This window comes from Salvelinus alpinus, chromosome 2, assembly GCF_045679555.1.
Source record: "Salvelinus alpinus chromosome 2, SLU_Salpinus.1, whole genome shotgun sequence".
NCBI lineage: Eukaryota > Metazoa > Chordata > Actinopteri > Salmoniformes > Salmonidae > Salvelinus > Salvelinus alpinus.
In genome coordinates this window covers 1,293,327-1,307,915 of record NC_092087.1, presented here as the reverse complement: position 1 = coordinate 1,307,915, position 14,589 = coordinate 1,293,327, and the positions used below count along the sequence as shown (strand labels likewise).

Genomic DNA, 14,589 nt, shown 5'->3' with positions numbered 1-14,589 from the left:
ATTGATAGCAACAGCTCACGGTCCTCCTGGAATCAGAAGGAGACACCTTATCGATAGCAACAGCTCACGGTCCTCCTGGAATCAGAAGGAGACACCTTATCGATAGCAACAGCTCACGGTCCTCCTGGAATCAGAATGAGACACCTTATCGATAGCAACAGCTCACGGTCCTCCTGGAATCAGAAGGAGACACCTTATTGATAGCAACAGCTCATGGTCCTCCTGGAATCAGAAGGGTTTTTGACTCAATGGAGGAACGTAGTCCGAGAAATGCTGATGAATGTCTTCCTCGAGCTGTGTGTGCAACTGGTTCACCTCTGATGCTCACAGGAAATGTGTATTGGAAGAGATTTCTGAATGTTCTTCGCCCAGCATACACCCCTCCAACCAGACATGCTTTATCTACTCATTTGCTGGATAAAGAGTTCAACAGAATTCAAGTGAAGGTCAAGCAAATCATAGAGAAAGCAGACTATTGCAATAATTTCTGAATGGTGGTCGAATGTTCGTGGGCTAGGAATAATTAACTACATCATCTCCACCCCTCAACCAGTATTCTACAAGAGCACAGACACAAGGGACAACAGACACACCGGTCTCTACATTGCAGATGAGCTGAAGGCAGTCATCAATGACCTTGGACCACAGAAGGTATTTGCACTGGTGACAGACAATGCTGTGAACATGAAGCTGCTTGGTCTAAAGTGGAGGAGTCCTACCCTCACATCACACCCATTGGCTGTACTGCTCATGCATTGAATCTGCTCCTCAAGGACATCATGGCACTGAAAACAATGGATAGACTCTACAAGAGAGCCAAGGAAATGGTTAGGTGGGTGAAGGGTCATCAAGTTATAGCAGCAATCTACCTCACCAAGCACAGTGAGAAGAATAAGAGCACCACATTGAAGCTGCCCAGCAACACAGGGTGGTGTTGTCATCATGTTTGACAGTCTCCTGGAGGGGAAGGAGTCTCTCCAAGAAATGCCCATAACACAGTCTGCCGATATGGACAGCCCCATCAAGAGGATCCTCCTGGATGATGTATTTTGGGAGAGAGTGGTAAGCAGCCTGAAACTCCTGAAACCTATAGCAGTAGCCATTGCACGGATTGAGGGAGACAATGCCATCCTGTCTGATGTTCAGACTCTGCTTGCAGATGTAAGAGAAGAAATCCGTACTGCCCTGCCCACTTCACTGTTGCTCCAAGCAGAGGAAACTGCAGTTCTGGAATACATCAAAAAGCATGAAGACTTCTGCCTGAAGCCCATACACGCCGCAGCATACATGTTGGACCCCAAGTATGCTGGCAAGAGCATCCTGTCTGGTGCAGAGATCAACAAGGCCTATGGTGTCATCACTACCGTGTCTCGCCACCTTGGCCTGGATGATGGCAAGGTTCTTGGCAGTCTGGCGAAGTACACTTCCAAGCAAGAGCTTTGGGATGGAGATGTAATATGGCAGTCGTGCCAACATATCTCATCAGCCACCTGGTGGAAGGGACTTTGTGGATCTGAGGCTCTTTCCCCTGTTTTTGGGAGATGCAATGGATCATTGGGGATCATTCAATATTCCCTTTCTTTTGTTGTTCAGTGAAATCATCCCATGTGAAGAGTCAACTCATTTAATTAAAGTTCAATTCGTAACTAAATTGTTATTTTTTTCTATTGGAAGGATTGAATCATTTGCAATTATGTCTACTTATGATAAGGTAAAATGGTTTATGTTTCTGTCTCCATATGATATGGTAAATATATCCAATGCTAAAAATATCTACCTTTAAATGGTATTAATATTAGTTTGCATATATTCCCGTTAATTCCCATATATTCCCGTTAATTCCCATATATTCCCGTTAATTCCCATATATTCCCGTTAATTCCCATGGAAAGTGTCCACCTCTGAATATTCCCCATCGCTGCAGCGTTCTAAATAACGTGTGGAAGAGCCGGCTCTGACTCACCACTTAAAAGGCTTTACATTTTAAAGGTAAACAAAAGCACTGAGGTAAAAATGGTTTCAAAGTAGTAGATTTATTTTAAAACTGCAGTTAAAATCATAAATAAATACCAAAACATTGGCAGCTAAAACACTTAAAAGTTGTTTAAAAAAAAAAACATTCTACCTCACAAACATTTAGGCTCAACTATTTATACTGTCATGGGAGCTAATTATTAGTAAAAAAACATAGACCATGAAGAGATGACAGTTATTGATTATTTTACAAAACAAATTACACTTTCAACATTATCCAATTAATACATTATGGTGCAAAATTCCACTTTATTTCAAAGACAGATTTAATTCAGATCAGTACTGACATTGGTAATAAAAATAGGATATATTTTTAAATGCCGCAATATGTTGTAAACATGGTCACTCGTAATAGTCATTATTTTAGATCAGTATATGATTCCTTACCACATCGTGGTTAGAATAACATCACATCATGAATTATGCTAATATCCAAACTATACTAAACAAAAATATAAATGCAACATGTAAAGTCTTGATCCCATGTTTCATGAGCTGAAATAAAAGATCCCAGAAATGTTCCATACGCACAGAAAGCTTATTTCTCTCAAATGTTGTTTACATTCCTGTTAGTGAGCATTTCTACTTGGCCAAGATAATCCATCCACCTGACAGGTGTGGCATATCAAGAATCTGATTAAACAGCATGATCATTACACAGGTGCACCTTGTGCTGGGGACAATAAAAGGCCACTCTAAGATGTGCAGTTTTTTTTTCATTTTGATCAATGGCAATTTTATACCGTGACGAGATCCTGACGCCCATAGTCATGCTATTAATCCGCCACCATCACCTCACGGTTCAGCAGGATAATACACGGCCCCATGTCTCAAGGATCTGTACACTGTCCTGGAAACGGCCCAGTTCATCCATGGCCTGCATTCTCACTCAGGATGTTTTGGGATGCTCTGATTCTACGTGTACGGACGGCGTGTTCCAGTTCCCGCCAATACCCAGCAACTTCGCCATTGAAGAGAGTGGGGAACAACATTCCACAGGCCACAATCAACAGCCTGATCAACTCTATGCGAAGGAGATGTGCTTGAGGCAAATGGTGGTCACACCAGATACTGACTGGTTTTCTGATCCATGCCCCTACCTTTTTTTAAGGTATCTGTGACCAACAGATGCATATCTGTATTCCCAGTCATGTGAAATCCATAGATTAGGGCCAAATGAATTTATTTAAATTGACTGATTTCCATATGAACTGTAACTCAGTCAAATCTTTGAAATTGTTGCATGTTGCGTTTATATTTTAGTTCAACGTACTCGATATCTGAAGAAGGACTTCCAGAAAGTGTCAATCATGAAAATGTATGCAATACAAATGATACTTTACAGCAGAATGTTCTAGTCAATATGACTGATGAATAAACATGATGGTGATGATGAATCTGAAGCTAAATGTGGTTCAGGACTTTAGTGAGAAGTTCCTGTGTGGCTTAGTTGGTAAAGCATGGCGCTTATAAGGTCATGAACACGGGTTGACTTCCCACTGGGCCCATCCATACTAAAATGTAAAAAGGCAGTACCTACTGAACACGAATTAGGATAAAACCATCTGTTAAAATGGTATATATTATAATTATTAGGTCCTCAGAAGGTCTTCAGGACTTTAGGAGATGGAAGGAGATGTGCTTGAGTTCTTCGAGAACGACTAAAGAGTAGGATTAAAGAATTAACGCGAGGACTTCTATTGAATGTTAGACAAAAAGGTTCCTTTAGTCTCACTTCCGCAAAGACACTAACACAGATTCCTTCCTGGACTGAACATGCAGTTTAGAGGTTTGGGGTTGGAGGTTATTAGAGGTTTGAGGTTACCCAGAGCACTCTGGGTCATTCTTGTTGGTCCATGCTCAGGGTCAGTGTGTCCTGGTTGGCTGAGGCAATGGTTAGGGGTCAGGGGTCAGTGTTTGGGTCTCTGAGAGACCAGGTACTCCTCGATGTAGTTGAAGAGCAGGTCCAGCTCTCCCATTGCCTTATTAAGGCCCTTATCCTGCATCTAGACACACAGGAAAGACACACTCAGGTTAGAGGAACCACACCTTATGGGGACACAGAATTCAGTCCCATTCAAAATCCTATTTTCCCTAACCCCTAACCCTAAGCCATACTCTTACCCTAACCCTAATCCTAAATTTAAACCAAAAACGTAACCTTAACACTAAACCTAATCCTACTTTCTAATCCTAAAACTAACCCTAGCTCCTAACCAACCCTAAACCTAATTCTAACCCTGACACACACACACACACACACACACAATTAGGATCCCCATTAGCTAACGCCGTAACGCTAGCTAATCTTCCTGGGGTCCAACACCAAATAACAAAACATTACAAACAACCACACATCAAGACTTCACAAACTTTCAACAATACAGACAATTAAAATACCTGACAGGAAACACATTTAACATTCAGTTGATACTTTTTATTTCCTGTCCAGTCATATGGTCTATCTCATTAGATGTTCTTTCTACTTCCTGTCCAGTCACATGGTCTATCACATTAGATGTTCTTTTATTTTTTTCTTGAAGGTGGATTTACTTTTTGCCTGAGAAATATGGGTTGGTAAAGAGTTCCAATCAGCTATGGCTCTATATAAAACTGTGTATTTAAGGTGATTGGTCCTTGACTTGGGTTGTCTTAGCTGCCCTGATTTTGCCTGTCTGGTTTGGTGGTTATGCGTCTTGCTAGTATGCACTAGCCTGAAAAATACTGTTTTTATATATATTTTATATATATATATATACAACATTCCTAAATAAAATCAGAAGACTGGATAGTAATTTGATTTCAACGTGAAGCCATGAGAGATTCTGATGCATTTGGATAATATTCATATGGTTAGATCAATGAAGAGATAATCTGGCTGCCCTGTTTAGAGCAATGAAGAGATAATCTGGCTGCCCTGTTTAGAGCAATGAAGAGATAATCTGGCTGCCCTGTTTAGATCAATGAAGAGATAATCTGGCTGCCCTGTTTAGATCAATGAAGAGATAATCTACCAACCCTGTTTAGAGCCATTTGGAGCTTTTTTATATCTTCCTTTGCTGCAGATGACCATATAACTGGACAGTACTCTAAGTGTGATAGGACCAGGGATTGACCATATAACTGGACAGTACTCTAAGTGTGATAGGACCAGGGATTGACCATATAACTGGACAGGACTCTAAGTGTGATAGGACCAGGGATTGACCATATAACTGGACAGTACTCTAAGTGTGATAGGACCAGGGATTGACCATTTAACCGGACAGTACTCTAAGTGTGATAGGACCAGGGATTGACCATTTAACCGGACAGTACTCTAAGTGTGATAGGACCAGGGATTGACCATTTAACCGGACAGTACTCTAAGTGTGATAGGACCAGGGATTGACCATTTAACTGGACAGTACTCTAAGTGTGATAGGACCAGGGATTGACCATTTAACCGGACAGTACTCTAAGTGTGATAGGACCAGGGATTGACCATTTAACCGGACAGTACTCTAAGTGTGATAGGACCAGGGATTGACCATTTAACCGGACAGTACTCTAAGTGTGATAGGACCAGGGATTGTATCATCTGATTCAGAGTGCTAGATGTTACATATTCTGAACATTTTACTGTGACAGCGATTCCCTTACCCATCTCAATAACAGTATTATGTGCACTTGCTCTACATGCGTAGAGTGGCACGAGGTTACAGTGATCACAACTTGGTTGAACTCACTAGGTTAACTACAATACCAAAGGCTGGCCCTAAAATAATCTACCGCAGGTCCTACAGAGGGTTCAATCAGGACTCACTCACTAGGAAAACTACAATACCAAAGGCTGACCCTAAGGTAATCTACCGCAGGTCCTACAGAGGGTTCAATCAGGACTCACTCACTAGGAAAACTACAATACCAAAGGCTGGCCCTAACGTAATCTACTGCAGGTCCTACAGAGGGTTCAATCAGGACTCACTCACTAGGAAAACTACAATACCAAAGGCTGGCCCTAACGTAATCTACCACAGGTCCTACAGAGGGTTCAATCAGGACTCACTCACTAGGAAAACTACAATACCAAAGGCTGGCCCTAACGTAATCTACCGCAGGTCCTACAGAGGGTTCAATCAGGACTCACTTGTGGATGAGATTAAGAATGTGCAATGGATTAGAAGTGTATACTAAGGATGATCCTGAAATGTCACTAAGTTTGTTTATGAAATGATTTATGAGTAGAGCTGATAAGCACGCCCCTTTAAGAAAATACACTGTGAGGTCAAACGGTGCCCCATGGATTGATGACGAGCTGAGAAATGTAAAGATTCAACTTTATGATGCCAAAAAAGTAACAGATAAATCTGGTCCTCTGATAAGCAAAACTATTGTAAATTAAGAACATGTCTGCCTCTTTTGTTGAATCAGAGAGTATATTTATTACAAAACCACAAGACGTCGCAAACTACTCTAATTAATATTTTATGTACACACACAGATACGTACACACACATAAATGCATGTACACACACACACACTCAGAGCCTGCAGGGGACTGACCTTTTTATATGAGGAGATTAAGTTGTTAATGTCAAACGGTTTCTTACAGGAGAAGTAGTTCCTCTGTGGAGAGAGAGAGAGAGAGAGAGAGAGAGAGAGAGAGAGAGAGAGAGAGAGAGAGAGAGAGAGAGAGAGAGAGAGAGAGAGAGAGAGAGAGAGAGAGAGAGAGAGAGAGAGAGAGAGAGAGAGAGAGAGAGAGAGAGAGAGAGAGAGAGAGAGAGAGAGAGAGAGAGAGAGAGAGAGAGAGAGAGAGAGAGAGAGAGAGAGAGAGAGAGAGAGAGAGAGAGAGAGAGAGAGGGGGGAGGAAGAGATCAGATTTGCAATATTGTTGGGAGGCTCCAGGCTGCTACAGTAGTACACTGGAAACACAGACTGGTTATTTGTCTGTGTTTCCAGGTTATTCGATGCTGTGTAAGTTAGGAAGTGTTGTGTGTTTGGGGTTAGACCGCCAGCTGGTCCCTAACTCTGAGGTTTCCGGCGGAGGGATACATATACTACTATGTAATAGAACCTGACATAGCATTAACGATATGACACACATCCATGGAAATATATAGGACCAGCTTATATAGGACCAGACTATATAGGACCAGTTTATATAGGACCAGACTATATAGGACCAGACTATATAGGACCAGACTATATAGGACTATATAGGGCCAGACTGTATAGGACCAGACTGTACAGGACTATATAGGGCCAGACTGTATAGGACTATATAGGACCAGACTATATAGGACCAGACTGTACAGGACTATATAGGGCCAGACTGTATAGGACTATATAGGACCGGACTATATAGGACCAGACTGTATAGGACTATATAGGACCAGACTATATAGGACCAGACTGTACAGGACTATATAGGGCCAGACTGTATAGGACCAGACTGTATAGGACTATATAGGACCAGACTATATAGGACCAGACTATATAGGACCAGACTGTATAGGACTATATAGGACCAGACTATATAGGACTATATAGGACCAGACTATATAGGACCAGACCATATAGGACCAGACTGTATAGGACCAGACTATATAGAACCAGACTATATAGGACTAGCCAATATAGGACCAGACAATATAGGACCAGACTATATAGGACCAGACTATATAGGACCAGACTATATAGGACCAGACTATATAGGACTATATAGGATCAGACTGTATAGGACCAGACTATATAGGACTATATAGGACCAGACTGTATAGGACCAGACTGTATAGGACCAGACTATATAGGACCAGACTATATAGGACAAGACTATATAGGACTATATTGGACTATATAGGACCAGACTATATAGGACTATATAGGACCAGACCATATAGGACCAGACTATATAGGACTATATAAGACCAAACTATATAGTACCAGACTATATAGGACTATATAGGACCAGACTATATAGGACCAGACTATATAGGACTATATAGGACCAGACCATATAGGACCAGACTATATAGGACCAGACTATATAGGACTATATAGGACCAGACTATATAGGACCAGACCATATAGGACCAGACTATATAGGACCAGACTATATAGGACCAGACTATATAGGACTATATAAGACCAGACTATATAGGACCAGACTATATAGGACCAGACTATATAGGACCAGACTATATAGGACTATATAAGACCAGACTATATAGGACCAGACTATATAGGACTATATAAGACCAGACTATATAGGACCAGACTATATAGGACCAGACTATATAGGACCAGACTATATAGGACAAGACTATATAGGACCAGACTGTATCGGACCAGACTACTTTAACAGGATATCAGACCAGGCTACATAGGACCAGACTACTTTAACAGGATATCAGACCAGGCTACATAGGAGCAGACTACTTTAACAGGATATCAGACCAGGCTACATAGGACAGACTACTTTAACAGGATATCAGACCAGGCTACATACACATTGGACGATCTTCTTCTTCAGCTCATGGAAGATGTTTCCGATGGAGTCGATGGGAGATTTAAAGTTGTGTGTTCCGTTGTTGTTGTTGTTCATGGCGGTGGGCAACACCGTGTCGAGGTAGAACTTCAGGATGCTGTCCATAGTATGACACCCCAACGGGCTCTGATGAGGAAACAAGGTCATCAACATCACAACTTTGCTATGTATTTCTGGAGAGAGGAGCAAACACACTGAAGATGAGTTAAAACCTAACTAATTTTAACCCTAACTAAAGATAACTAACCCTAAAATTAGGAAATTATCCAGCAACTCTCGGGGGACAATGGTTTATTTTTAAAATAAATGTTGTTAATCTTCAACACACTTATGTATCAGAGGAGACAGTATGAACTCACCTTGATGTGGTCTAGAATCCCCTCATCTAGAAGAGGAGACAGTATGAACTCACCTTGACGTGGTCTAGAATCCCCTCGTCTAGAAGAGGAGACAGTATGAACTCACCTTGATGTGGTGTAGAATCCCCTCGTCTAGAAGAGGAGACAGTATGAACTCACCTTGATGTGGTCTAGAATCCCCTCGTCTAGAAGAGGAGACAGTATGAACTCACCTTGATGTGGTCTAGAATCCCCTCATCTAGAAGAGGAGACAGTATGAACTCACCTTGATGTGGTGTAGAATTCCCTCGTCTATCAGAGGAGACAGTATGAACTCACCTTGATGTGGTCTAGAATCTCCTTGTCTAGAAGAGGTGTCTCCAGCTCATCATTAGCCTCCTGCAGACAACAAACAGCCCAGTTTAGTGAAGTCTGTTTTGTATCATATCCAACCATGCAGTGGGTGTAAACGGTACAATAAGGTGCTTACTAAAGGGTTGTATATAAAGGTTAGATCAAGCAGTGGGTGTAATTGGTACAATGATATGCTTGGTAAGGGCTATGTACAGAGCCTTCGGAAAGTATTGCCCCCTTGACTTGTTCTAAAATTGATTAAATCGTTTTTTTCCCTCATCAATCTACACATAATACCCCATAATGACATCACAATACCCCATAATGACATCACAATACCCCATAACAACATCATAATACGCCATAATGACATCACAATACCCCATAATAACATCATAATACCCCATAATAACATCATAATACCCCATAATAACATCATAATACCCCATAATAACATCATAATACCCCATAATGACAAAGCAAAAACAGGTTTGGAACCACCAAGACTCTTCCTAGAGCACTCAGGGGAGAAGGGCAATGGTCAGGGAGGTGACCAAGAACCCAATGGTCACTCTGACAGAGCTCCAGAGTTCCTCTGTGGAGATGGGAGAACCTTCCAGAAGGACAACCATCTCTGCAGCACTCCACCAATCAGGCCTTTATGGTAGAGTGGCCAGACGGAAGTCACTCCTCAGTAAAAGGCACATGACGGCCCGCTTGATATTTGCCAAAAGTCACCTAAAGGACTCTGACCATGAGAAACAAGATTCTCTGGTCTGATGAAACCAAGATTGACCTCTTTGGCCTGAATGCCAAGCGTCACATCTGGAGGAAACCTTGCACCATCCTTACAGTGAAGCATGGTGTTGGCAGCATCATGCTATGAGGATGTTTTTCAGCAGCAGGGACTGGGAGACGAGTCGGGCTAAATCGAGGTAAGGATGAACGGAGCAAAGCACAGAGAGATCCTTGATGAAAACCGTTCCAAAGTGCTCAGGACCTCAGACTGGGGCGAAGGTTCACCTTCCAAAAGGACAACGACTCTAAGCACACAGCCAAAACAATGCAGGAGTGGCTTCGGGACAAGTCTTTGAATGTCCTTGAGTGGCCCAGCCAGAGCCTGGACTATATATACATATATGATGTATATATATATATATATTTTAGAATAAGGCCGTAACATAACAAATGTGTAGAAAGTCAAGGGGTCTGAATACTTTCCTAAAGCACTGTGTAGAGTACTTACATAGTAGTATATTAATTTAAATATATACAGTGGGGAGAACAAGTATTTGATACACTGCCGATTTTGCAGGTTTTCCTACTTACAAAGCATGTCGAGGTCTGTAATTTTTACCATAGGTACACTTCAACTGTGAGAGACGGAATCTAAAACAAAAATCCAGAAAATCACATTGTATGATTTTTAAGTAATTAATTTGCATTTTATTGCATGACATAAGTATTTGATACATCAGAAAAGCAGAACTAAATATTTGGTACAGAAACCTTTGTTTGCAATTACAGAGATCATACGTTTCCTGTAGTTCTTGACCAGGTTTGCACACACTGAGGCAGGGATTTTGGCCCACTCCTCCATACAGACCTTCTCCAGATCCTTCAGGTTTCGGGGCTGTCGCTGGGCAATACAGACTTTCAGCTCCCTCCAAAGATTTTCTATTGGGTTCAGGTCTGGAGACTGGCTAGGCCACTCCAGGACCTTGAGATGCTTCTTACGGAGCCACTCCTTAGTTGCCCTGGCTGTGTGTTTCGGGTCGTTGTCATGCTAGAAGACCCAGCCACGACCCATCTTCAATGCTCTTACTGAAGGAAGGAGGTTGTTGGCCAAGATCTCGCGATACATGGCCCCATCCATCCTCCCCTCAATACGGTGCAGTCGTCCTGTCCCCTTTGCAGAAAAGCATCCCCAAAGAATGATGTTTCCACCGCCATGCTTCACGGTTGGGATGGTGTTCTTGGGGTTGTACTCATCCTTCTTCTTCCTCCAAACACGGCGAATGGAGTTTAGACCAAAAAGCTCTATTTTTGTCTCATCAGACCACGTGACCTTCTCCCATTCCTCCTCTGGATCATCCAGATGGTCATTGGCAAACTTCAGACGGGCCTGGACATGCGCTGGCTTGAGCAGGGGGACTTTGCGTGCGCTGCAGGATTTTAATCCATGACGGCGTAGTGTGTTACTAATGGTTTTCTTTGAGACTGTGATCCCAGCTCTCTTCAGGTCATTGACCAGGTCCTGCCGTGTAGTTCTGGGCTGATCCCTCACCTTCCTCATGATCATTGATGTCCCACGAAGTGAGATCTTGCATGGAGCCCCAGACCGAGAGTGATTGACCGTCATCTTGAACTTCTTCCATTTTCTAATAATTGCGCCAACAGTTGTTGCCTTCTCACCAAGCTGCTTGCCTATTGTCCTGTAGCCCATCCCAGCCTTGTGCAGGTCTACAATTCTATCCCTGATGTCCTTACACAGCTCTCTGGTCTTGGCCATTGTGGAGAGGTTGGAGTCTGTTTGATTGAGTGTGTGGACAGGTGTCTTTTTATACAGGTAACGAGTTCAAACAGGTACAGTTAATACAGGTAATGAGTGGAGAACAGGAGGGCTTCTTAAAGAAAAACGAACAGGTCTGTGAGAGCCGGAATTCTTACTGGTTGGTAGGTGATCAAATACTTATGTCATGCAATAAAATGCAAATTAATTACTTAAAAATCATACAATGTGATTTTCTGAATTTTTGTTTTAGATTCCGTCTCTCACAGTTGAAGTGTACCTATGATAAAAATTACAGACCTCTACATGCTTTATAAGTAGGAAAACCTGCAAAATCGGCAGTGTATCAAATACTTGTTCTCCCCACTGTATATATAGTACTTAGATAGTAGTATATAAATGTATATATATTAGAGTACTTACATAGTAGTATATTAATATAAATGTATATATAGAGTACTTACATACTACTAATTTATATAAATGTGTGTATATATATATATATATAGAGAGAGAGAGAGTACCTACATGGTAGTATATTAATATAAATGTATATATTAGAGTACTTACATAGTAGTAAATTCATATAAATGTATATATATATATTTAGAGAGAGTACTTACGTAGTAGTCTCTGATGGTGGAGAAGGCGGTGCGGAGCTCCTTCAGTCTGACGGGGAAGCCCTCTATGAAGGAACAGCAGCGGTCGGAGCACGGCACACGTCTGCACTGGGCATGCTCACACTGCAGCGCTGCAGCCAGCAGCAGGGACAGGAGAAGAGAGGAGGGAGACATCCTGGAGTCTACCGGTGCTGGAGATACTGATCCTCTGGTCCTGACACCGTCTGGTGTTGGAGTCTACTGGTGCTGGAGATACTGATCCTCTGGTCCTGACACCGTCTGGTGTTGGAGTCTACTGGTGCTGGAGATACTGATTCTCTGGACCTGACACCGTCTGGTGCTGGAGATACTGATCCTCTGGTCCTGACACCGTCTGGTGTTGGAGTCTACTGGTGCTGGAGATACTGATCCTCTGGTCCTGACACCGTCTGGTGTTGGAGTCTACTGGTGCTGGAGATACTGATTCTCTGGACCTGACACCGTCTGGTGCTGGAGTCTACTGGTGCTGGAGATACTGATTCTCTGGACCTGACACCGTCTGGTGTTGGAGTCTACTGGTTCTCCTTGTCCTGTAGATGTCCTGTTCAGCAGCAGACAGGAGAGCATGTGTACTGTCTGGCCTCAACCCTTCATCATTTATACCCTGAGAAACTCTATCCTCACCTATTTCCTTTGTGTTGTGATCTGGTGATTGGGGGGAAGGGGAGGGAGTTCCTGACAGAACTAGGGTTAACTCAGCAAACTTGACGTTCATGATGCAACATATTCAGTCATTTACATATCTGTTGCGATGGGGAAAGTTATGACTGTGTAATTTACTTCCTCCTCATTCCAATTCTCTACATCATCGAGACCATAGACAGAAATAGAGAGACATTCCTGGTATAGACATTTAAATAGATTTTTTTTTAAATGCGTGATTCATGTGAAATATCTATTTATATGTTTAATTTGCTTTGTCGATTTATCCCAGTTTCACCCTATCATGATATAATTCTGCTAGTCCAGTGTTTCTCTCAATTATGTACTTACTGGTCATGTTCATTAATTGTGCATCAATTCATTCAAACAGTTTTTTTGACCCCATATGACAGTGTTTCCTAACTCCAGTCCTCCAGTACCCCCAACAGTGTTTCCCAACTACAGTCCTCCAGTACCCCGACAGTGGTTCCCAACTCCAGTCCTCCAGTACCCCAACAGTGTTCCCAACTCCAGTCCTCCAGTACCCCAACAGTGTTTCCCAACTCCAGTCCTCCAGTACCCCAACAGTGGTTCCCAACTCCAGTCCTCCAGTACCCCCAACAGTGTTTCCCAACTACAGTCCTCCAGCACCCCAACAGTGTTTCCCAACTCCAGTCCTCCAGTACCCCCAACAGTGTTTCCCAACTACAGTCCTCCAGCACCCCAACAGTGTTTCCCAACTCCAGTCCTCCAGTACCCCAACAGTGGTTCCCAACTCCAGTCCTCCAGTACCCCCAACAGTGGTTCCTAACTCCAGTCCTCCAGTACCCCCAACAGTGGGTCCCAACTCCAGTCCTCCAGTACCCCAACAGTGATATTTGTTTACAAATACTGGTATGCTTAGATTACATGCTGTAAAGTCGGATTAGATTACCTGCTGTAAAGTCGGATTAGATTACCTGCTGTAAAGTTGGATTAGATTACCTGCTGTAAAATTGGATTAGATGACCTGCTGTAAAATTGGATTAGATGACCTGCTGTAAAATTGGATTAGATGACCTGCTGTAAAATTGGATTAGATGACCTGCTGTAATATTGGATCAGATTACCTGCTGTAAAGTCGGATTAGATTACCTGCTGTAAAGTCGGATTAGATTACCGGCTGTAAAATTGGATTAGATTACCTGTTGTAAAATTGGATTAGATTACCTGTTGTAAAATTGGATCAGATTACATTCTGTAAAATTGGATTAGATTATCTGCTGTAAAATTGGATTAGATTACCTTCTGTAAAATTGGATTAGATTACCTTCTGTAAAGTTGGAATAGATTACCTTCTGTAAAGTTGGATTAGATTACCTTCTGTAAAGTTGGATTAGATTACCTTCTGTAAAATTGGATTAGATTACCTTCTGTAAAGTTGGATTAGATTACCTTCTGTAAAGTTGGATTAGAATACCTTCTGTAAAGTTGGATTAGATTACCTTCTGTAAAGTTGGATTAGATTACCTTCTGTAAAGT

General features: G+C 42.2%; 1 protein-coding gene across 1 annotated transcript; it reads right to left on the bottom strand.

Moving 5' to 3' along the window:
* Positions 1 to 2,052: 2,052 nt before the first annotated feature.
* On the bottom strand, positions 2,053 to 12,961 carry LOC139552703 (interleukin-10-like). Its single transcript, XM_071364702.1, has 5 exons — positions 12,391 to 12,961; positions 9,241 to 9,300; positions 8,525 to 8,689; positions 6,580 to 6,642; positions 2,053 to 4,040 (listed from the first exon to the last, which is right to left on the bottom strand). Exons 1-5 carry the CDS (start codon positions 12,559 to 12,561, stop codon positions 3,945 to 3,947), a joined length of 555 nt encoding a protein of 184 aa, XP_071220803.1. The 5' UTR covers positions 12,562 to 12,961; the 3' UTR covers positions 2,053 to 3,944.
* Positions 12,962 to 14,589: the final 1,628 nt, after the last annotated feature.